A 26,367-nucleotide genomic window follows, 5' to 3' on the forward strand; every position below is an offset into this window, starting at 1 on the left:
TATGGATACCTATTTTGTTGTTGCATGTGTATGGTTTTGTACTATATAGAAGTAGAAATAGATGTTGATCTATCAAATGCAATGAATGTCTTCATCCTTGTTAGTCTAGTGTTTCCATAATATTTTCATTCCTTACTTGATATATTTTTTCTATGCTTGATAGCTAATGGCATGATGTAGATTCAATTTTTGAAAAGGTGAAAATAAACTCCATTGAGTTTGCTACTCATTTGTGCAAACAAATTTAAGGGATTCACCACTAAAAAAAGACCGAGATGAATGTGTAGAAGTGCTATGTCCCTAGATTCAATTAAATGCTTTTTGGCACTTGAAAAACCCCTACCACTTCATTAGGAAAACAACCACCCCTATGGCTGAACCCAAGAAAAACTCAAACATGTAGCCATAAAAAAAAATGAGCAATTACTTATTAATGACTTAATTTGGATTATAGATGATAATTATGCTCCACCTCTATCCAATTTACTTTTTCAAGTAGAGTTCTTTAATTTTGAGTAATTATCTCATATTAGTATGTTCTTTTATAAAATTCATGGGTAATCTATTGACCAAATGCTACTTTATTATTTATAAGACATTCTATAAAAATTACAATAGATGTAATCATTGCAACTCCATTATAATTTTGGTGTAAAATTTCCAAGTTGTTAACCAAAACAAATAGACCATATCATTAGCCCAAGATCAAGATTGTATTTGAAAAATGCACATAGAAAAAACATGTAAGATATTGTAAATCAAATTAGTGTATCTTCTATGAACATATAAAATTGTGCTTTCTAGCATATTAACTTATATAATTTTCTATCGGCGAAACCCTTGCACCTCCTTTTGATGCAAGTGCTAGTAATATACCTTTGCCAATAGTCTTGCCTTGTGCCTCTCATGTAGGGACCATCCATGAAAACTCCGTCCACACCCACCTATTTGAAACGAAAGGACTTCCTTCCCTCAAGCAGATCAACCAAGTCTTGGCTTGCATTCTCCAAGGATAACATCTCATCTTTTATAGTCTTCTTCCAAGACAAGATCTTTAGAAGAGAGCTTCTTCTTAGTGCTTGGCTCACCATGGATGCAAAATAGAGTAAAAACACAATCAAAATATAATAGACTACACATGTAATTTTTGCTACCTTGTTGACCTCACAAATGTTGGAGACTCTACCACATCAAAAGTTTCTTCTTTACATTTTTCCCTTTTTATCCTCTCACAATTTTCCTCTCCATTCTCACTATCCACCAGATTGTTCATTTATAATCGGATCTTTGTACACTATTTTATTAACAAAATGCATCATTTGGCTCTCTTATTTTATTGGTTGTTCATGAAACTAAGATTCATGAAAACATCTCCAGAATAACATAGGAGTCTGAAGCTTACACCCTTTTACATTTTCACAACCAATGAAAATACATTTCTCAACATTAAAATCTAATTTAGATATTTTTCTTTGAACACGTGAACAAATACCTCAACTAAATACCCTCAAATATGTAGCAAATTGGAGTCAGCCAAAAAGCTTTATAAGAATAACATTGTTCAAAGGCATCAAATATCCCCAAATTGATCCTCAGCAACACTGGGTAATTGCTTTTCAGTCTGAATTGCTGAAGCATATAACTGCAACAAATGTTTTGCGGTCATTTTAAGTCAAGAAGCTTCCTTTTTCAATGCTCATTGATGGAATTTCTCTATGATCCATTGAAAATGGTTCTCGATAAAAATAAACAATGTATTACCTTGCAATACTTTGCAAGATCTGTATGAAGATCAGTAAATTAATTATATGGCCTTATCCTATAGGTGATGAATTTCATTAAGTGAAAAGTAGCTTTCAACCTCCAACTTTATCTTTTCTTTCTATGTTAAAAATTTCCATGAAATACACAAAGCCATAATATCATGTCACAGTTTGTGAAAGCAGATATGCTCAAGCTACTTTTACAAAGATTTCAATTTTGTGTTTGGAAATATTTCATGAACTTGAAAATAAGGGAAGTTGAGCAGTGATAGTCGATAACGAATCATGGAAGTGGTGGGCTGCCAAATAAGCAGCAATGCCTGCAGCATAACCAGCAAATGCGAATCCACTAACCTGCAAGGCAGAGTACTCACGTTACTTGCAACATATAAGGATAAAAAGACATCTAAGTTGCCAAATTTCATAATACTTGGATAGAGATTTTTCGAAAAGTTGATTTGAAAAAGATACAAACCTTTTTTAAGTACCACAAAAAATCCACCTTTTCCATTCCCATGAATGCAACCCCAGCAGCAGATCCAATTATAAGTATTGAACCTCCTGTCCCAGCACATAGTGCGATGAGTTGCCAAAGCTCTGCATCCTTTGGGAAAGATGATATATCATACATTCCCATTGTAGCTGCAACCAGTGGTACATTGTCTATCACAGCTGAAACAATACCAATGACACTTGCAACTAGCTCAACACTTGATATGTGCGAATCAAGATAGTTTGCCAAGTCTTTGAGGATTCCAGCAGCTTCTAAACTGGAAAATACAAAACAACATAAGGCTAACTAGCTAGATGATAGCTTTAGAGAAGTGAGGAAGGTTTTGAGAATTCATGAGCTAAAGCCTGTCAGAAGAATGCACTGCAGTACCATCTATTGAAAGCAGAATATTCTATCTGTGGATGCCAATAAAGAAAGGGGAGGAGGGCATAAGGAGAAATCCAAATATCTCTTTCTCAAGTAATTTTAATGCAACTACTTACCTAAAACTGGATGGCTTAGATGCAATACTAGGAGAACTGCAAATGCATTCATAGATAACAAACTGGATACAATCTATTAAATTTTGCAGTTGAACATAAGGGGAGGAGGGCATAAGGAGAAATCCAAATATCTCTTTCTCAAGTAATTTTAATGCAACTACTTACTTAAAACTGGATGGCTTACATGCAATACTAGGAGAACAGCAAATGCATTCACAGATAACAAACTGGATACAATCTATTAAATTTTGCAGATGAACATTCTTAATGATTTAAATCGATAATGTTTCTTCAAATATATTAGACATACAAGAAGACCACAAGGAGAGGATACGAAACTCTATCTAGATAAACATTACCATGAAATCAACCAATGAGAAAATAACATGTGCTGGCACAGAAATCGAGGAAGCATCCTCCAATGAGAAAATGAGTTGCCAAGTAGGATCATAACAAACTTTCTAGAATCTTGTTTCCTTCCTCCCTTTCCCTTTTTGCATATTCAATGAATCTGGTCATTATGCCCTCTATCTCAGTCATCGGAACTTCTGGTAGAGTCTTCAACTGTTCTTCCATGTGCATGACTTCCTCGAAGGCTTTGACGATAGCATTCTCCCATTCAGGCTCAAGCTCTTGCGTTTTGCTGGCTAATACTACGAGTGTGAGCATATCATCCAATTGCCTTTTGGTGATCATTCCGTTAGTCCCATGAAAGATAACTTTTATTCTTTCTTCCAATTCTTTGGCTTCTATAATCATCCCAAGATCGATCTTTCTCTCCAAGACGATTTGTGCTACTTCTACTAACTTATCATGAATAAGATGCATATCATCTTGAACTTGACTGCATCCGTTTCCAATATCTTCAAAAACAATCTTCTTTGTGAGAAGTAGACTACTCCAATGTAGAAAGCTGGGTGTAGATCCTTCTCTTCTTCTTTTCTCTCTTGTTAAGACTTCCATGGGTGTTTTCCTTATTACTTGTAAGACCGGAATGATAACATCTCTAGTATGAGCAAATGCTTCAAAGGCTTCTATGAGGACATGAGTCCAGTTAATTTTAACACTTTCAGATTACCTAAAACTCAGAAAATCAGAATTTGTTTACTGATTAGATTAATTAGATTAGAGATTTATAGTTTCAGATTTAAACATAGCAAAGAAAGATAATGAAATAGAGACAAGACACAGTTACCCTGGGAAAACCTCCTAGGAGGAAAAACCCAACCAGAAAAGATCCTCAGATCTGATTATGGATTATAGTTATGCAAACATTACAACACTTATCTCATGTGTTTGTAGGTTCAGATGTTGCTGTCACAGGAGGTATGGCAGATCGAGGTGGCTGCCTTCAACATTCACTTGCTGTCATGTGAGAGATGGATGCTGCTGTTCCCTTAACCTAGATTGCAGACCTTCAAGGAATTCGCTGACTCCTTATGATGGATTTCGCACCTCCTTCTAATGGCAGATGTATATTGCTGCAGATGTCATGTATTTCGCACCTCCTAATGGCAGATTGCTGTAAGTGCAGATGTCATGTATTTCGCACCTTCTAATGGCAGATTGCTGTAAGTGCAGATATCATGTGTCTCCTTGAAGTTCGCATTAGGCAGGCATGTAGGTTTCGCATGAATGAAGAAGCAGATCGAATTGAGTGAATAATAATGAGTTCTTGCCTTTACTTATATGAGGAGAGAAACCCTTTTGGATAGGTCGGCTTCCTTTATAATTAACTTTAATTAATTATAATTGTTTTCTTAAATGCCTTGTGAATAGGGTTGGCCCTATTAGCAACACGTTGAGTGTTTTAGGTTTGTGAGGCGAAGTTTAAGGTTGCCGTGAGGATAGGGCTCTGCCCTACACGTTTGAGGAAAGGGCCCAGCCCTTTTGGGCGGATTCCAATGTTGCCTAAGGCAATTGGAATCTGCCATTCCCTAATTAATATCAACAAGTCCTTCCCAGGGTTTTTATGACTGTATCAAGTGTCTTCATTATACCTTTCATAAACTTGCTAACTTTGGTATAAGAGTCTTCTATCCACGTGTCCATCAATCGTGTTGAATTCCTCATATTCTCCATCTGATCAACCAATTCCGCAGGGAGCAAGGGTGGTGGTGTAGCTGCTGGATTCTGCTGTCTCAATGGTTCCTGGAATTGTTGGAAGTAGTTTCTCCATGCACTTATCTCTTTCTCTAATCTTTTATTTTTCTCTACTTCCATTCTAAGCATATCATTAGCTGTCTTCAATGAATCATTTGCATCACCTATGGCTTGCTCGGAGGTGAGTGTGAAGAGCACACGGTTATACTAAGAGGGGGGGGGGGTGTGAATCAGTATAACAACAATCTTTTACCAATTAAACCTTTTTCAACTTCAATCATAAGTATATAACTTATCTCATAAAAATATTCATTGCATACTAATAGTCATATTGTAATATCCCCCGTCTAATAGAAGACTGAAAACAGGGAATATTTGCTCTCAAGAACTGTGTGTTATGCTGTTTGCTAATGTTGCGTGTTATGCAGACTGTTGTCTCAGAAGTTTGAAGATTAGGATAGAGGTGAACCATCACATATTTCTCATAAATGTACAACTACAAATGACTGCAAGTGAAAGTATGATAGCCAAGAATGCATATACAATCATATTATGACGTCCTAACACCAAATTAGACTAAAAAATTAGATTCATAGGCTTGCTGACATTATGTCAAACATTTGGCATGTGTCCTCAAAAAAGTACATACAATGGAAAGTTGACTCAAGCATACTCCTAGCTCTCTTATTCACATGATGAATCACATTACATTTCAATAGACAGCTATGATTTAAACTGCTAATCAATAAGTACATTGACTGTCATAATTCAGATTTCTGAGTACATAAGAGATTGCAGATATACTCAAGCGCATAGACTGATAACACCTATTTAAAGCAAGGTAATAGGAACCTGATTCAAGACGCTTTCTAGGATCATTCATGGATTGATGTCTTGTCCCCTTCACCATGCCAAATCGGGCCTCTCCTAAGCCGCCCCTGCTGCTGCAACAATGATCTGAGATATCATTATTAGTCAGTCCAAAGCACTCCAAATCTCTTTCAAAATGATCGCCTTGTTGACTAGGATGGATTGCCCAACTTAGTGTGAAATTTTGAAAGTCTAATACTCATCCTAGGAGCCAAAATGTAGGATGGTAGCAATCAGGTCCGATTTCTGATTTGCAACAGTTGGAAGCCGATCTCTCTCCAAGTCGTCTCCAAATTGCCATGGAATAAGGCGCCTAAGTCTCTTTTCAAAATCACTAACCTCCAACTGGAATTTTAATGCTTCAATGATATGTGGTGAACAAAATCGTGGATAAGAGGATGCAGTTCGGACCTTTCTTTAGACTGAATATCCTTGGTTAAGTTTGCTGATCGTCTTCTAACATCCTCAAAAGAAGCGCCTTATCATGCCAATGAAATCGCTAACCTCCCAAAAGGTATTTTCGGTGTTTAGGTGATAAAGAATGACAAAATCGAAGGGCCAGGTAGGTCTGCTACAAAAATGTCTCAGATCTGATCAGCAACTAATTTCTCCATCAATTCACCTTCAAATACACCAAAATAACATTGCTTTCCTCTTAAGGCAATATCGCTTCCCTCAAACTCAAGTGAGCTTGCATCTATCATGACCAAAGGGCAAAATCAAGGCAATATGTCAGTCTAAAGCAAACTCTCCAATCTGATATAAAATCTCCTTAAGCTCAAGTGAAAGGACTGATTTGTCCTTCCCAACCACCATAAACCCGTTATGCACAATGTGGAAAACTAAGTATCTCCCACTCCCAAGAAGAAGCTAGGGTTTCGTCCAGCCCTTCCTCAATCTGTTGAAGGTTTGCGTCCTCAAGATTCAACCAATGCAACGCATCAGTCATGTTATCATATCCAATCAATCTTCCAATCTGCTTGATCATCAATCACCCTCTTCTATTTATCCTTTTCATAACCCATCATGAGATTCCTTCTAGAAGAGGGTAGGTACACTTTATTATTTATTAAGTGACTTTATAATTTAATATTTTATTTTAGTCACTATTTAATTAAATTAATTAAATATAAAGTCACTTTTTAATTTATTTAATGACTTTATAAGAAATTAATTTAATTAATTTCTCCTTATCTCTCCACTTAGCCAAAAGGCTAAATCTTCATGAAAGGCTAGGAAAAATGGGGACATTACACATATGTAATCTATCTAATATGAACACAAGTTGAACACAAGATATATACGTCGAAACCCTTACGAGAGAAAACCACGGTAAATTAATGCTTTTATATATTTCTTCTTTTACAATGTTTCGTAGGCACCAACCTACTAGAGGCACCAACCCCTAAGCCTGTTTGTGAGCACCAACCCATTGGAAGCACCAACTCCCAAATTTGAATTCGTGAACACCAACCCACTTCACTTAAATCTGATTTTCCACCTTGACAATGTTGCTAACTCAACAGATGATGGACCTGCAATATTACTATAAATTTTCACCACAAATCTGCTATAATATCTTTCTCAAATCTGCTATAAAGTCTTCTTCGAATTTGTTATGAAGTCTTCCATAAATCTGCTATAAAGTTATCTTCAAATTTACTATAATCTCTTTTATTTTCTTCCTTATAAATCTGCTAATAATTTCCTCTGGATAGCTGCTGAAACTGCATTTATTCGTCTCTATTACTGGCCAAGAAATTCTTACAAATTATCTTTAAATCTGCTTCATTAATCTGCTCAAACTCCTCTATTCAAATCTGCATAAGTTATTTCATTAAGAGACAAACCCACTTCTCATTCACCTCCTCATATATTACTCTAACATACCTCTTCACCAAGAGAGGTAACCCTTCACAAAAATATTTTCATTTTTATTTCTTCACAACAGTAGTAAATCTGAATTAGATATAACTTGCACACTACAGATACAACACTACTCTCTTTTCAGAATTATATTATCAGCATTATCTTCTTTTTAACATTTCTTACAATCTGAAAAAATAATTTCAGAATTATATTCTTCACACACTACAACACTTTTCCACGTCCCTGATGTTACCTTTTCAATATTTACGCCCAGCACTATACACACTCATATTCACTTGCAACACTTATCAACGATTTTTATTGCAATTCTTATATACATCTCCTACCGGTCATATCTTTTCATATTACAACCATTCACGCCTCCTTTTTATTAATAAACTAAATCGCATCCCTTCGCTTTTCTTTAATAAACCAATTTCCAAACAAACGGCAGCCTTTGTCGTTGTGTAAAGGATCTCAATCTTATCGCCGACTTTCAAGGATAAGTCAATCATTTTAAATTACACCATTTTATTTGTTCTAATAAACCGCTTCATTATTGATTAAGTATCTGGTGTTATCATTTAAAGAAGTCGCACCTCTTCCAGCTTTTGAAATACTATTAAATTTATTTTTCTTGCCTTTCAATGATCGCCGCTTCACTAACTTTTATTTAGTTTAACTGGTATCTCCCGATAATATTATCGACTTATGTTTTTGTTTGATTTGTTAGCCATCGATAATCTCATTTATTTATTTTCTTTAATAGTATTGACTCCAAAGATGTCAGTCTCTTACGTAGGATTATATTGTTTTTTAGTGAGGGCTCTAACATCAAGAGGTGGGCCCCATAAATTTGTCTTTTAATGGGGAATAAGGAGGTGGGCCCCACAAAGATTGTCTTTTAGTGAGGCTTTAGGATGAGGTGGGCCCCATAAATTGTCCTATTCTTCAATCTGCAGGGAACACAATCTTCAGGAAGAAATACGATCTCAGAAACTCTGCCCCATGATTATACTCGATACTGAGTATATGAGGATGCCCACAAAGAGCAATGGCAGCACTCTGCAGATGCGTTAAGAGCTGTCATTTTTTACATATATATTCTTATAATCTGATTTTTCTGAAAGTTGTTACTGAGCTCTCTGTATGACATATGCACTGCAAAGCATGCATATCCATATTCTGAGTATATATTATATTCTATATGGCTGTAGAATATATATATTCATGGCTTTTATATTTATTGTTCCTTCTGTGAAAATATACTGATTGCTTTTATATATATGTATTACTATATGTATATCTGAATGCTTTATCATTCTATAAGATCCATCACTGTATAAAGATCCATCACTATCATTTTTGCATAAGGGTTTGAATATATATATTCTATCAAACTGTATGTATATCTGAATGATTTAACAATCTATCAGAACTGAGCATAGTAATACTTAACATAGCAATAGGTTTGGCAGTCTTCATGATTTAGCAAATCCTTTTGAAATCAATGACAATATGTCCATCAACAATCTCATCCATCTTCCTTTGATGCAAATGACAATTTCCACATATTTATTGTTGACATCAATGACATTGTCTTCTTACCTTCTTGACATCAATGACAACATTTCCAACAATCTCCCCCTTTGTTAAAAGACTTGAAGGAAACCCTAGATTGCAGATTTCACATGAAACTGCTGATTTGATCTGATAATGAAATTTGGGAGTTTTAATACTCAATTTGATAGGTTCACCTACCTCTGAATTGGGGGTTTTGAAAAATCTCCATTGAAGCTACCCCAGTTTCCTAGTGATTTCCTTGTTTTCCTTGAAGCGTGTCAGCAAAAGGCTGTGGTTAATGTTAAATATTTGAATATGGGAAAGAAGTGGTATGCATTTCCATTATCTACATCTTTCTTTTCCTGCAAAACCAATAGTGCTGCCAAGGCAATTGAGAAGACTCTAGATGAATTTCATTTTCAATATTTGCCGGTAAGGGTTAATTTTGACAGCAAAGGATATGTGAAACAATACTTATATGGAGCCAATAACTATGTGCATTGTCTAGATATCGAAGATTTCTAAGAAGATTGCTTAGAAGATAGTGAGGTATATAGAAGGAGTTTCATGAGGCTGACTCTAGAACAAATACGAGCCTTTGGTATTTCTTTTAAAGTCCCCAATGATGTAGAGGAAGATGAGGTCATTATTGACCCTGAGTATCATGCTCTTGTTGCCAAGCCCCCATCCAAAATCAATTGGTCAGAAGATGAAATTTCAGATTTGATGGTTCGTACTGCCCCTGTTTTCAGAAGAACTTCAAACTGGTTAAATGGAAAGTGAAGACAAAATGCCAGTCCTACTCGAGAACAAAAATCCTCATCAAGGAGAGAGCAAGAGGTCACATCGACCACTATTGTGAAGGTGTTTGTGGATAAGTCCGCAACAAAATCGTCCAATCAAAGTTCACAGTCGGGAGGTGACGGCGATAAGCCTGAAGAAACTGGAACTAAGCTCAAAGCAATTTGTGAGCAAGATGATGAATCTGTACGGACTAAAGGGAAAACGATACTTGTTGACTCTGATGCCATCTACCAACAGATAATTGACGATAATTATTTCCCTCCACTCTTGGAAATTCCCACTTCTCCTATTCAGAATACCCCTGTGAATGCTTAGTCAACGAAAGTTGTGAGGAGTATGGATGCCACCAATAAAAGCACAAAAAATGTGACCTCTTCTCCAGCCTGGTTGAAAAAGGAAGTAGAAAAGAAGAGAAAAAGTGCTTCTCCCATGACAGATGAGATTGACACCATTGCTTTGCTGTTGCAAGGATCTCGGAAACCAAAGAAGGCGAAAAGAATGTCTCGGATTATCTCTGATTCTGTTTCCGGACATCAATTGTTAGAGATTGCAGATCCTGTGAGGGATATGAATGAAAATGAAATAACAGATACCGATTATAAAATCAGCCATGTTGACATGGAACCATCTACCTTAGAAGGGGATGTGTATCATGCTGATTTCTTGGTTAATGCATTGATTAAGAGAGCCAAGGAACAGAAAAAGGAAAATCTGGAGTTGAGATCTCAAGTTCAGTCTTTCAGAAATTTTATTTCATCAGTTATAAACCTTGTTACCAGAGAAGCTTCAAGCTCAAATGTTTAGGGAATTGACCCTGATACTGTCCAGAAGGTTAAAAAGGATCTCGGATATGCCAAAGCTACAGGTGAATGGATCGATGAGTTGTATCAGGGTGGTCTTCTCTATCTCGCCAAATTCAGGCGACTGCACGTTAATGTAACTAATAAGAGAAAAGAATTGGCGGTTGAGCTTCAACAAGTCAGAAAGGAACATGGCAACACATATGTACTTTCAAAAGAAATCATGGAACTCCTTTCATTGAGTCATGCTGTGTTAATGACAGAAGAACTACTAGAAAATCCTAAGGAAATTGACCCCACCTGGCTTGAAGCTTTAGACTGGAAGGTGACAATTTATGATGATTACATAAAAGACATCAATAAGATATTGGAACAATACTTTGAGATCCTGGTGAAAATAAAGGGGAATTTCAATGCCTTCGAGGTAGACCTTATGGATAGGTTCGAGGAGAATGTGCGAGATCTCGAAGAAATGACAAAGCAATACAAGGAAATATATCATAAAGAAATCGGAGATCCTCAAACAGCCACCTCAGATGCATTTAGGAAGCTAAGCAATTTGCAAGTGTATGTGGTGTCATTTGAAGCGGAGATTGATAGCATACACAAAACTCTTGCTGAAGCAGATAATACCCTTCCAAAATGGAAAACAAGGCTACAGATTACCACCACACCAGGGAGCAAAAACATCACCACAACTGTCACCAGATACCAAGAATACCGACGAAGAATCAGGGCATGGGAGGCGGCACAAGACGAACAAGAGGTGGAAGTGGTCGAGGTCAAGGATGTTGGAGATAGGGTGATCGTTTAAGTTTCATGGTTTTAATTGCTTTCTTGATATTGGTCGTTATGGCATTTTAAAAGACTTGGTTTTAAAACGGTTGTTTGCAAGAAACCGTTACTTTTATGTTCTTTAAATAGTAGGACATGAACTAAATTTAGGATCTTTTGGGCAAACTTTGAGTTTTTCATTAGAGCAAAAAGACTTCTGTTATATTTCAAATATTTTTTGTTTTTCAGTTAGTTTCAATATAGAAAAGACACTGGTGAATCCTGAATACGCATGATCTTTGAATTATGGTATATGGTTTCATTTTGCTTTTGTTGAAAATTTGATCAATGGATTATCTGGCATTGGAACGGTGAATGCTTAATTAGTATATATCGCTGTGAAGTATTTATCTGTGAATAATGCTTTCATGGTGATGAGCTATTATTCTTTGAAAATTGAGTAATTTAAATTTGATTTTGCATTTGCGTGCCTTTCGAAGCTTTCTGGTTAAAGGTATTTCCTTAGTTTGCTTTCTGGTTAAAAGCAATATTGTGTAGAACATCATTCATTGAATATTTGATGAAGGTAGCTGCCACCTTTTAAAATAAGCAGAGAATCAGTTAGAAACTTATGATTGGGACTGGTTCAACTGCGGTTACATTTGTCACCTTTGTGGGCATAAGAATATAGAGTTAGGTGATAAATCTATTAACCAACAGACCACAAGCACTCGGCCAAAGACATCAGGAGTGTTTTAGCGAGCATGACATATGGAACAATACTAGTCTGACAAGGTCTCTCAACTCTTTCCCATAGGACTGATCTATAGAAAGTATGAGAAAGTCTAAAAGCTTGTGTCAAAGAATCTAAGGCCTCTCAATCCCGAACAAATAGAGCATTTTGAGGAATTGAAGAAAGGAATTTCCTTCATATATCTCCATGATTCGGCAGCCACGTAAACCCTTCTTTAAGGGATGTTTCTGAGCTTGTAATTTTCATGGGAGCTATGATGGGCAGCCATTGAGGGGGTAGCAACCATAAATTACGAGTTCAAAAACATCTATTAAAGAAGGGTTTAAATGATTGTTGAATCATGGAGATAAATGAAGGAAAGTCCTTTCTTTAGTTCCTTTAAATGCTTTGTTTGACCAAGACTAAGAAGTTTCAAATTCTCTCTCTCTCTCTCTCTCTCTCTCTCTCTCTCTCTATCTGTATATATATATATATATAATTTGTACCCAAACCAGCAACTCAGATCTTTTTACAGTACACTAATTCAACACTCAATTATGCACTCTCTATCTATTTATTTTAGAAGTGTACCATAGGCCCCTTTTATAAAACAGAAGAACTGTAGGGTTTACAAATGAAAATCTTCATATCTGTGGAGCTCCTAGGCTAGAAAAATAAAATGAGCAGAAAAGCAACTAAAACGAAAAAAATGCCTTGTTCTGAGATAAGAACAAATTTACTGACCAATCTAAATATAAGAAAAGAAAATAGCGTGATTTTACCAAATAAAATAAATAAATAAACAGAAGCAAGTTAGCAACAACTATAGGAAAACTAACACATGATAGAAATCCCTAATTAGAATTCATTATGATACCAAGTACATATTCTTGAGCATGAAAGCTGTTGGTCTCGTCAATTGCTGACAATACATTTCAGATGGTATACTTTTGAAAATATTTTGATCTGTATTCAAAATTCCTCAAGAAAGATAGAATTCTAATCGTTTAAATAAATGTGGTTAAGGATTCAATAAAAAATCAGTGCCTTACTAGACTTTAATATAATTACATTTGGAACAAGTGCGAGATAGAAGTGCTAGCTCTCTGAGCATTACGTATGAGGGCAACTACAGTCATCATATTCTCTATTTAAGTTTTGTGTTCTCTACAGAGATAATATGAGTTGCATGATTCCAATTATATAAAAAGGTATATGGATTAAGTCCGGGGTGATCTATCAACCATGGATGTGTGTAGCGTCTCATTGGCAGGTGCAAAAATATCACTAGAAATGATTAGAATTACAATATATTTTGACCCAATTAGAATGAGCAAGTAAATATGCACAATGGTATTCCAGATTTCTCAACAGCATATTATCTATGAAAAAAACCAATGCTATCAATGATTACCTTCCAACAGAAAGCAGAATTCCAAGAAAAAAGAGGATGCCTTGACTATCAATTCTTGACAAAGCTTGTGGTACTTTCAACCTTTGACATCTAGAATCTCCATAATGAATTGCATCTGTCAAGATCCACAAGACTCCAAGACCAAAAAGCATGCCCATATAAGGAGGCAGTCCTGTTACTGCCTTAAAGATAGGCACAAATAAGAGTGATGCAATACCAACGCCAAACACGAGTTGTCCTCTTGGGGCCATTTGCTCTGATGAAATTGAATATGAAACTTCCTCCTCCCTCTCTTCAATTGCACTGAAAAAATGAGAAGGCACCTTAGTCTTTCTAATGGAGATCAGAATAGAAATAAATTTCATCTGTACATAAAGAAGAGACCATGAAATAGCTGAATAAAAACAATTACCCAGACAATGAAATGAGAGCCAAGGGCACTACCAAGGATATGGCAGAAGGAAGAAAAAGGTCCTGCAAAACATGAAAGATAAGGCTTAAATATATCAAAATTATACGTACAGTCATTTTACAAAAGATAAAAATTGTTATAGTTGACGACTAAGAACTACTGAAGAAATCTGTTAGTCCAACCATACTATAGGCAACATGATACATACAAACATAATTGCACTTCAAAATATCACCAATAGATTGAAATATTCATATTTGACCTTCATCCTAGCCCTTTGAACTCAACATAAAGATATCAACAAAGGTATGTTTCGTGTATATCAGAGATATGCATGATATATAGAAATAAAATTGTACTTCAAAATTGATTGAGTGATTTGTATTTAACATTCAACCTAGCATTTTGAACTCAATACAAAAAGATCAAATATATGTATATTTAATGTACACTAAAGATATTGATCATATATAGAAACAAAATAGCATTTCAAATTATCCTAATTAATAGGTTGAGCGATTTGTAATTAACTTTCAAGCTGACCCTTTGAACTCAACAAAAAAAGATCAAACAAAGGCATATTTCATGTACACAAAGTAAAAATATTAATAATATGTAGCAACTGTAATGTCCCCATCTCATTAGTCTGCAGATATTCACGGGATTGGTCTATCATTTGACCCTCGTAGGCCAAGAGGATTGATTAGAGGGTCAAATTGCAGTGATTTACAGCTTCACATTTTGTGTCTACTTGATTTTATGGCGAAATAAGGAGATTACAAGTATTGTAAGACGTGTGCACTTTAATTATATTATAATAATATTTTTAAAGTGCAATTAAATTAATGTGTAACAACAGGATAAGAAGAAAGTCTTCTAGAAGGAGCTACATGATTGGATGTGAAAAGAATAAATAGAGGGGGTTGGTTCATTATTCATCATCAGTTGTTGTGAATATCTCTTCTTGTGTAGACTTGTGGAGCCAAGGGTTTCTGTAGACAATCATTTGGGAATGAAAACTCCCTACGATTAGCATAACTGAGGAGGTGAGAGATCTTCCGAGGGGTTGCAGTTGAGAGTGGGAGACAAATCAGTCTTCCAAAGTGTGCTTATTGAGCTTGTTGTATTTCCATGATGGATGGGATTCATGGTATTATCAGATTTTCAGATTGAAGGCCCATAGTGTATCGATTTTGATTGGAGCAGTGAGACGATCCTATTGAAGGACATTTTGAAGTGAACTTGTGAGTTTGCTGTTGTAAATTACAGGTTTGAAACAAGTTCGTGTTCTTCCCTCCTAACCCACGATTTGGATCAGATTTCATCAATAAGGCATCAATTCTCCCTAATAAGGCCATCGATAATTTTGGAGGAATTAGGCAATACCTTTTGAGACATTTTGAGGGTGCAATGTGGAAGAATCAGTGCTATATCAGTCTGAGACAAAATCGTAGCAATCAGCCTCCACCCTCGATTTTGCTCATAACTCACCTATTTGGCATCAAATCTCATCAATAAAGATAGCGCTACACTTGTGAAGGAAAGGCGAACATTTTGGAGAGGAGATTGAGGATTAGTAGCTGATCCTTCATTCATGATCAGACCTCCATGAACAGCAGGGGTGATTTTGGAATCTCTTCCTTTTGATGATGGAGTTGGTTCAACAAATTGGATATTGACTGCTTCTTCATCCTTACATCAAGGCGTCTCAACCAGGTTCATTTTGGTGTTGATTTCAATGAACTTTTGATGATATTTATGTATGAAGTCATGGCTGTCTTTGTACTCAGAAAATTCCGAGTCCTGAATACGTTGAGTTTGGGTCATTGTATTGTCTTTGTAAAGACTTATTGGAACATCTATTTGAATGAAAGATAAGAAATAAGGCTACATTCATATTTCATTTTTTGTCTGAGGTCTCATGCCAACTGTTTGTCAAAATGACAGCAAGCTGTTGGTGTATGTAGACGAGTTTTTAAAATTTAACTTTGATACAGCTTCTAGGGGCAATCACAGTTTAGCTAGTGCAAGTGTGGTGCTTTAGGATGATCATGGTAGCTTTGTTCGTGGGGGTTCCCTTTTACTTGGAGATGAACAAGTAATGAATTGGAATGAGAAGCAGCAATTGCTGGGATCTCCTTGGCTTCTTATACTCTTTGAATGTTATTAATGGTTTTTGTTGTCATTTTATGACGCCCTTGGTTCATTAGTGAGAACCGATCAGAGATATGTTCTATGGACCAGCGTTGCCTCAATTGATCAAAGAGAACAATGGAATCATAAAGTATGAAGTGTTGTCTTGTCGGAAGTTCCTTTCCCAAGCCTTCTCTTCCTCTCTCTTTCCTAGAACTCCGGAACCCCGAGGTTCCGAAGTTCCTGTTGTCATTTTATGACACCCTTGGTCCATCAGTGAGAACCGATAAGAGATATGTTCCATGGACCAGCGCTGCCCCAGTTGATCAAGGAGAGAAAAATCATAAGGTGTGAAGTGTTGCCTTGTCCGGAGGAAGTTCCTCCCTTGGCCCTCTCTTTCTCCTTTTCTCGGAACTCCGGAACCCCGAGGTTCTGAAGTTCTTTGCCCTTGCCTTCTTCCTTCTTCCTGCTTCGGAATCCCGAGGTCCTGAAGTTCTTTGCCTTAGCCGCTTTCTTTCCTTCTCCGGAACTCCGAAACCCCGAGGTTCCCTTCCTTCCCTCGCCTTTCTCTCCTTTTGCCCAAAACTCCAGAAACCCGAGGTTCCGAGGTTTCTTGTCCCTTTTCTCCTTCCCTCTTCGGAACTCCGGAACCCCGAGGTTCTGAAGTCCCCTTTGTGTAGTTCCTCGGAACCCCGAGGTTCCGAAGTTCCCTTTGTGCAGTTCCCCGAAACCCCGAGGTTCCGAAGTTCCCTTCCTTTGCCTTGCCTAGAACCCCGAGGTTCCGAAGTTCCCTCCTAACCCTTCTTCCTTCTTCTCGGAACTTCGGAACCCGAAGTTCTTTCCCCTTTTGCTTCTCTCTCTAGTCCCTCCGGAACTTTGGAACCCTGAGGTTCCGAAAGCCTTTCATTCTCTTCTTCTGTCTATCCCAGAACCCCGAGGTTTTGAAGTTCTTCTCTTGTACTCCTCACTTCGGGAGTCCGAACTTCCGAAGTCTTCGGGCTTCCTTCCGACAGGCGACACTTCCGGATGGTGTGATCGACACTTAAGGCTTTAAATGCTCCGACAGTTTTGGTGACTTATGCACTTTTTTTTGTGGAGCCACAGGGGTGCATTTAATGTTTTTGGTAGGATTTCCATCAAGGGAGGTACGGGGCCATGCTGGGTGACTTATGTCATGTCTGACTTTGGAAGGTTAGTCAATCTATCTTCCTCAGAATTGCCTTTGGAGGTATGGTTAGGTTGCTTGCATGTACAAATCAAGTGCATGCACTTCCCTGCACTTCCAGACTGACATGCAGAGGTCATGATCACCATTGTAACCCATTTTTCTATATAAGGTTGTTAAGCCTCATTGTAAGGGGTTCTCTCCCTGCTGCCTTGAGCTTTCTTATGCTCTTCTCTTCTCTTGAAGACTTGTAATCTTTTGCATTTCTGCAACTGTAAGATTGGCTTTTGGCCTTATGATTAATTGAAAATCACTATTCTTGCCTCCTTCTAACCTATGTATGCTGTGTATGCTTTCTTACCTTCATTATAGGAGTATGTTTTGTGGCTTTTTTCTCCATCTATGCCGTGTTAACTTGTTTTCTGAGTGTGACTTGTGGGAATCCTTCTCCCCTCTTGACACTTAGCAAATTCTAACCTCCATACATGCGTTTGGGTCACTTATGCAATTGAAGTTGTGCATCTCTTGGGTTTTTTAGTTGGTTCCTTGTGCCATTTCAGTAGGGAGAGAAACAATCTCTTCTTGGTGCATCACCTCCCTTTATTTTAAAGCATTTCTCTCTTCCCTTCCCCTCTGCAAGTTGTTAGGATAGGCTTAGGAGTTAGTTTTTAAGTGTTGAGTTGGTTCAACACCTGCACCTAGATTGAGAAGGAAGCCGACCTTCTCTGGAGATTCAACCCCGTTGCGCAAGGTCCCACACTTCGGGGTTGTTTCAATGTTTCACAAGGTTGCTGAGTTGATAGCTTAGCAAGGGTGCAAGCTTTTGTGATAACAATTTTCACAAAGACAATTGTCCTAATTGTAAACTTTGGAATCTCTGGAAGAGGTGAATGCACTGTTTTCTTTCTTTGAGGAAGTAGTCTTCTTGCATTGTAGGTAAGTGAATTCAGCAGCAGACCTACTAGCTAATTCGAGTGTGAAGCAAGCACCTTAGACTGCTTTATATAGCTCACAACCCAAAGCTTGAGCAGTCCTTAAGGATCAAGTGGCGTTTAAGCCACCTTGAAGCTTCCCTTTCTTTCAACAAGGTGCAAGGAGGCTTTTTTTTTGGTTGTTTATTTTCAATGTAGTTGTACTTTACCATTGGTGGCTTGTGTGGAGATTATTTATGAGTGGAGGGTGGTGAATTGGCTTCCATGTGAATAAAGTTGGAAATGGCATGCTCAAAGTTGAAGCCAATAGTGTAGTTTCTTGGTCTATTTATGCTATTGTGAAAGTGTCTAGGTGTTTTGCTATGATTGTGTTTTGCAATTGTGAATTGGTGGTGTAGATGCTGAACGGTGGAGTCGGGTAGATTAGTTTCTTGTTTTGAAAGTTTGTTTTCATAGGTAGGTTGTGTGCTATCTTCAACTGTAGTGATCATGTGACTCTTGGCTTCATCAAGACAATTTTGGGTGTTGCAAGTGTTGGAGAGATGGTTCTCCATGGCCTAAGACTTCCATTCATGATGATATTATTTCAAAACCTAGCATCAATGATTCTAGTTGTGGCTTCTTCAATTACTGTTACCATCTCCATTTACTAATAAAGAGGTGGATGTTGGTGTGTTAGTGATGGATTTGGCACCAACAGAAGGAAAGAGATTGACAGATTCCATAAAGGTCCTTGACCTCACAAAGAAATTGTCACCAATTTTAGGGACTTCAATATGGTTAAAGGTCATTGTTTGGACCTCGGTCATGTAATGGAAAATTTGAGGGTCAACCTTAATCAAGGGTGCTAGAAGGCATCTAGCATGTATACCATGCCTTCTTTTGATGTTGCTGGGTTGGTGTAGACCAATCAACAAGCATAAATCTTTAATCAGGTAAAGTCTCTTGGTCTCATTGCCACTTGCTTTAGTTTTAAACAAGCAATTGCAATTGGTGATAAGGATGCAGTGATTGTGGAGGATTTGGTAGGCTAGAGCATAGATCCTTCTAGGGTTGTAGCTGGGCGGGGTGCATGTTTTTGATTTGTTGTTTTTGGTGTAGCTTGTGGGGATTTTTTGGCCACAAGTTGTTTTGGTTTTGCATGTTTTATAGTAATGTGACTATCTTTGTATGAGTTACATTTATCTGTGGGTGAGAGACAGCTATAGATGCCTCACTATTTAATGAAAAAATGAGTAAATGTAGAAATGATATTGCACTTCAAACCATCTTGACCAATTGGATGAGTGATTTGCATTTAATCTTCAATTTAGACTTTTCTACTCAATACAAAAGATCAAACAAAGGTATACTTATCCTATTGATTTGTTGCAGCCCCTGCCCATTCCCAATAAAAATGGGAAAGTAACTCTATGGTTTCATTATAGGGATTCCCAACATGCAAGGGAAGGATTGCATATATGTAGTTATGAACAGGTTAACCAAATTGCTCAATTTTTTGCTGTTTCAACAATGTTTAAAATAGTATAGGTGGCAAATTTGTTCTTTAGGGAGGTATTCAGGTTGCATGGTGTTGTGAGGTATTCACACATCGCCCCTCGCAAATGGGGACCCCCACTTTTTCGCTTTCTAGGTTAGTCGTCTTAGCTTAGTTGTTAGTTGTTGTCGAGTCTTTGCTATTAACCTTTTGTTTGTAGTTGCTCGGGAGCTGATCAAGCCTCCCTCTTAAGAATGAAGTGAGGTTCAACACTCCCTTTGCCCAACCAAGGCATAATCACTTCCACTTCTCCCAGCACTATCAATGGGTGCCCAAACCCGATCACACCCATTCCCATTTCTCATCATTGCCATCACCATTTTACCATTCCATTTCCACCTCCCCTACCACTCTTCACTTCCAGTTACCATACCTTCTAACTCACCTACGTTCCTATCCTCCATCCACCTTTCATACCCCCATAACTTAACCTCCTTCATAACTCTACATAACCTACCACTTCAATCTCCCTTACCTTACATCCCACCTTCTAACCTATACCTTTACCTACCTAACCCTCTCCCCATCCTAGTATACTCATCCACTACCCTTCATCTACATTTCCACCTACCTCTACCTTCATCCACATTCTCTAAACCTACCCTTCCATCCCACACCCTAACCTCCTTTCAGTAACCCCCATCCCATTATAACCTACACCCCCTTTTACCCTTCCATTACCCTCTTTACCTCCCACTAAACTTTATTCCCCAACCTATCTTAACTCCTTCCATTACCCCTTATACCTCCCACATCCTAAATTTACCTTCCCCCACGTAGCCTCTATCTCCCACCTCATACCCCTTATGTCTCCCTTTCCCCCAACATCCTATTCTTCCCTTTCACCCGTGGCCTTTCTTCAACACCTTACATTTCTTCATTCATCCTTGCCTCATCACATCTTGGCCCCACACACTCTAAAATGGAGAATTAAATAAGCTTTTAAGGACTCTCCTGCTGGGCCCCACAAAATCTGAAATGGAGATTTAGAAAGCTTGTTTTATGACATGGTATTTCCTTTTACTTCCTTTACCACGTAGCCTTGATTGGGCCCCACCAAACTCTAAGGTGAAGGAAAAGTTTTAAGGCATATTTTTTTAAGAAGGAAAGCATCCACCTCTCCATTTCCTTGCAAGATGTGGCAACACAAAAGATAGGGAGCTGGCCTTTGAATAAAGATGTGTCACTTTAATGAGGATGGAGTTAAAAGACCCTTAACATCCAACGCCTATATAAAGGGAGTATTTCGCATCATTTTCACAGCATTCAATAATAAATTCTGATCAGACATTTAGGAAGCAGTTTTAGTGATAAGGATCAGGGATTTTGGCAACAAGACTTTGATCATTGATCAAATGCTTCTTCAAGGAGCTGTTTGATTTAAGGACATTGTTATCCAGTCTTTTGAAGCCAAAGGGGCAGATTTTGAAGGAATTCCAGATAATTTTCCAAGGTTCTGATTTGATGTAAAGTATCAGCAATTTTAGCAGACCTAATTCTGATTTTAAGACCAGACCTGATTTGGCAAATTTTTAGATACATCCTGTCTATGATTCAATCAGTATCATCATGTCCAGCCTTAGAAGTCCATGTTCAGATTTGAATGGGTTATAGGAAGCTTGATTTTTGCAGAAAATTGTTTTCATTCCTAATGTTTTGATGCAAAATATTTTTGCGTTTCAGGTTTGGTATGAAGATAAAAGAAAAGAGAAAGATGAGCACCCAAGGAAGCATGGAGGACAAGTCACGTTGAGATTCAATTCACATTTCAAGACAACATCAAGCAGGAAGATAGCTATTCAGAAATGACTTCCTCTACCATTCAAGAGATCTGATTACACTTACATTGAGAGGCAGGTTGAAAGGGCAGGTTTTGATTAAGTACATGATAATTTCAAGTGCTCCCTGGTTGGAGCGGATTCTGCTTCCATTGCTCATAGTTGGGAGTGATGTGGACTTCTTGAGAAGCATTTGAGGCATTTGAATGGATGAAATGAAAAGGAGTGAGGAAAGAATGTATTAAATTTCAAGTTTGGATTTCAACTTCATGTCTGGAAGTAGGTGAGTGAAGAAGATGTGAGAGCCTTTACCTTGAGCTGATTCGATTTTGAGTTGAAAACAAACTTCATGTTCAAACACCCAAAAGCGAACTTCATCTTCAAGCACCTATGAGCGAACTTCATGTTTGGAGGGATATGAGCGAACTTCACAAACTGAGCAGGGTGAGCGAACTTCATGAACTGAGCTTCAAGAGCGAATTTCAAGTGTAAAAGTTATGGAATGAACTCTACTCCGTGTGTTCCTAATTGAAGGTGAGTTTGTAAGATTGATTGCAAGACCACTACCTTGAGCAGATTGAATGTTTAGAAAGAGTCATTTTGAGTTAAGAAGATGAAAGGTAGAAGTTCAAAGAACTTGATAAACTCAAGCACATGAGCGAACTTCATGAACTGAAAGAGATGAGCGCACTTCACAAATTGGAGGAGATGAGAGAACTTCATGTGTTGGCCTTCAAGAGCGAATTTTCCTTTTAAAGCCTTCGTTAGGAGCGAACTTCATGTGAACACCAATAGGAGCGAATCTCATAAAGACCTAGTTAAGAGAGAAAAACCCCTATGCTTATCAAAGACTAATCAAACATGAATTTAGCGCCAAAAAAGGGAAATATAAATTTGTTGCAATTGTATCAAGTCGGCCAGCAGGGGTAACGCAAAGTTAATTTTATTAAACCAAATCGGCCTATCTAGGTAGAGACACAAACTTTCCTTAATCACCTATAAGAAGGTATTCAGAAATCCATTTCAAACATCAAATCAAATCAAACTCTTCTCTCTAATCATCGGATTTCAGGAGCAGATTAGCGAACTTCATCAGCAAGATAGCAAATTCAATCATCATCTGTTTGCCACATACGGGTAAACGATTAAATGCAGAAAGTAAATGCACGGAACATAATGGAAATATATTAAATAACCAGTCTCTGTATTAATTCAACAGTCCATGTACATCAAGTGCCATAACATCACATTTGATACCACTATTTTGATGATACTAAGAAGGAACGGTATGCAATATATAATACCTGAAGGGGTGCGACCAACCGTCGCGTCCAACTGCCCTTCGGGACGACTAACTAACTGACTGCCATAACTCATTATTACCGACGAAAACATAATATGACAACATAACATAATGATTATTCTTGGCAACATCATCCCCCCCAAGAAAAGAAGTCGTCTCCGAATGACTTAATACAAAATAGAGATGACATTAAACAAAACCAAGGTAGAGAACTGCAGGAACTGCTAATGCTAGTCGAGCGTGGAACTCATACACCTACTGCGTCCTCACTTGAAAACCCTTTTCTGCTACCATCTGATGCTCAAGTGCGGATTTCACCATTAGTGCTTCCTTTGACATCACAGTCCTCCTGTGCCTAAACCAAACTTGTCTGCAAAACACGCTTTTCAGTCTCAGCCTCTAGCAACTGCTACTCAAATGATACCGTCTCCCTAGCCAATTTGTCCTTGATAGCCACCCGCGTTGCCCTCTCAGCATCCAACTCCTGGGCACGCTGAGCTAAGTCTCACGCTACTACTGCCTCCAACCTGGTGGTCAGCTCCTCCTGAGCCCTCTGTGTATCAACCAAGGCAACCTCATGTCCAACCGAGACATACTCCGAGTGCCTCAAAGCGTACCATGCATGCCTGGAAGTGGCCACAACCTTCTGGCACAAAGGCTAGGAGACACCTCAAATCCTCCATCACACTCCCCAAAGGCTGATAACTGAATTGAATAACTCTCTGGTGCTGTATGACTTCGCAATGCTTTCCCTCAGACTTTGTTTGTACCTCCAAATCCGTCTCCCTCTACGACTTATGGCTTCCCCGCCAATGCTTAGCTTCAGGCTTCTTTCTCACAGTACGGGACAACCCAACACTTACCGTGCCTTCTCTGATGCCCTTCGCCCAACTCAAAAAGTGTATTGTAGCTCAAAAATAAACTGGGGGTCTGGGGTAGCGCCCCAGGTGCGCTCCTTGTCGCAGTACAGGGCGGGGTCGAGGGGCAGCGCCCCCGCCGCCAACACCAATTTACAAACCTCAGAACCACACGAAAGTCCATGGCGCGCATCATTTCTGTGATATTTTAAGATGTCAAAACCCTTCTTCTCCACTCTAATATTTTCAGCGTCCTGGCTCCAGATGTCATCGAATGATTTTTCAATCTGGTCGTCGTCGTTTTTTTTTCTTTTTCCACTGTAATATCCCCGATGGCACCCCGGCCTTACAACCTCCCCGTACGGTCAACAACAACACTGACACCTCCAATCGTACGACCACCTTCCCGTGCGGTCAACACCCCTCCACCGTATGGATCACCCCATACAGAATACACAACCAACCGTCTACCATACACACCGTACAGGCCTCCTTCTGCACGCCGAACGCTTAACTACCTCTTGGATGGCTGTGTATGGCTACGTATGCCTTGCGTGGGCGCTGCGTTGTTGGGCGGAGTGCGTTTGTGCGGGGCTGCGTTTATGTTTACGGCTGTGCTTTATGCCTTGCGGCGGCAGTGGTATCCACTATCGGTGTTGCCGCCGCATGGTGGTTCCACCGTCATTCCTTTTTTTTTTTTTAATGCCATACAGATCCTATGGTTTTTTGTTTTTTTTGCGAAGTGTCCAAATTCGGCTTGGTTTTCGTGCCTCTGGGATCGCCCTTTCTTGGTTTGCCTCGCCCGAGAGTCTCCCGCTTTGGTCCCGTGCCTCTCGAGTCCCCTTCCATCCTCTCGGGTCCCCCTCCGGACTCTTGGGTGTCCTTCTGGCCTCTCAGGTCCCTGCACACTTCTCGTGGTAGGGTTTCAATTTGGACCCGTTGATGGCAAGTCTATTTCCAATGGCCATCCAAAGACTTGGAACCATAAATTCTACAGGAACCACGGTCTCCTTCCCGTACATAAGAAGAAGAAGAAGAATAAAGATTTTGAAGGCTGTGGCCTTCCACACAGGGTTCCAATCGTTGCCGACACGAATGATCTTGGGATTATCTACGTCACCGAGGTTTGGGGCGTCTCCCTTCCAATAATCTTTGTATTCCGGCAGGTACACCTCCTCTGTTACTTGCTCTGGTTCCTCTACTTCAAGCCTGTAGCTTTGGAACGTTTCGTAATCCTCCATCTGCGAGTGGAAGAGCCCGTTCAATGACCCCGTCTCATCCTCGGAGCACTCACCTAGTTTGAGGATGCCTTCGTCGTTGGGCTCCCTGCAGCCCCGTCCTTCGTTCCTCAGGTTGCCTTCTCCTTCACCCTTTGATTCCGAAGATGATGCCAATTCCTCACTAACCAACTGTGTCCCGAGGTCTATGATAAACTTCCTTCCTCCATTCTCCATAGACAGAGTGTTCTTCTTCTAGTTGTGGGTGGCCTTGGCTGCCACCAGCCACCCTCTCCCTAAGATCGCATCATACCCCTTTTTTCTTTAGTGGGATTACCACAAGTCCAGTATGAAGGGTTGCATCCCGATGGTAACTTGCTGGCCCATCAGAGTCCCGATGGGTTTGATTCCATGTTGATCTGCTCCTAGCAGATTGAATGTAGATGGCCATAGCGTTGGCTTCCCCAGCTTCCGCCAGGTTTCTTTTGGAAGAACATTCACTCCTGATCCACCATCGACGATGGTATCGGTTAGAATGGTGCCAAGGATACTGTTGACGTGTCTGAAATCGCATTGCTGCAAACTCCATACGGCCAACGCAGAATAGAATAACCAGCTGAGTATCCTATCCTCTCTTGAGATACGGAAGTCCCTAATGCTGTTTTTGGTTTGATCAAAGGGGACTATGGGACTACTCAGTGGTTTGATGTATTTTTGCTGGAAACACAAGGGGACTTACGATTTGCAACAAGCTGGTTTGTTGTGATTCTCGAATTACGCAATAAAGAGCAAAAGGAAAGGGTTAGGAGATCTAAAACTAACAACACGGGTATGTGGGTAGACGGATTCAACATAACCAATTCCTGCTTGGCCAGAATAGCTCACAACCTTGCAGGAACGGTGCAATCTTCAAAGGGACTGGGAAGATTTTCAGACAGAGACGCACGGCTAAGCACCCAATTCTGGCGCAGCTCAGACGGACACTTGCAATTGAACTAAGCACAATTAAAGGCTTAGGTTAACCATACAAAAGGATACACAATCAGTATATCCTCAATGGTATGAGCCTGAATCTATCAAATACCTGCACACCCAAAATAGAAAGATCTATCTAAAATGCTGAGAGAAACCATGCAAACAGGATGAAAACCAGACAATTAACACCAATTCAATGTCTATATATTGATTTCAGCTGCCTATTACAACAATTTCTGCAACATCTTTATGCTACTGCTTAAAATCTAACCTATTCTAACTCTTAAATCTAACTCTCTCACCAGAGTTTAACTATCTAACCCTTTACAAAAGAAAGGCCTCTGCCTTTTATAGATATTACAATTTTGA

General features: G+C 38.8%; 1 protein-coding gene across 5 annotated transcripts in view; it reads right to left on the reverse strand.

Moving 5' to 3' along the window:
- Positions 1-1,406: 1,406 nt before the first annotated feature.
- Positions 1,407-26,367, reverse strand: part of LOC131072127 (sodium/proton antiporter 1) — a 140,908-nt gene continuing 115,947 nt past the window's right edge. For all 5 annotated transcript variants that reach the window (XM_058008190.2, XM_058008191.2, XM_058008189.2 and 2 more), the window contains 4 exons: positions 14,102-14,163; positions 13,690-13,992; positions 2,239-2,533; positions 1,407-2,117 (listed from right to left, as the gene is read on the reverse strand). In XM_058008190.2, coding sequence (XP_057864173.2) covers positions 1,998-2,117; positions 2,239-2,533; positions 13,690-13,992; positions 14,102-14,163 — 780 coding nt within the window. In that variant the 3' untranslated portion in view covers positions 1,407-1,997. The remainder of the gene's footprint in view (positions 2,118-2,238; positions 2,534-13,689; positions 13,993-14,101; positions 14,164-26,367) is intronic.

This window comes from Cryptomeria japonica, chromosome 6 (assembly GCF_030272615.1).
Source record: "Cryptomeria japonica chromosome 6, Sugi_1.0, whole genome shotgun sequence".
NCBI classification, from domain to species: domain Eukaryota; kingdom Viridiplantae; phylum Streptophyta; class Pinopsida; order Cupressales; family Cupressaceae; genus Cryptomeria; species Cryptomeria japonica.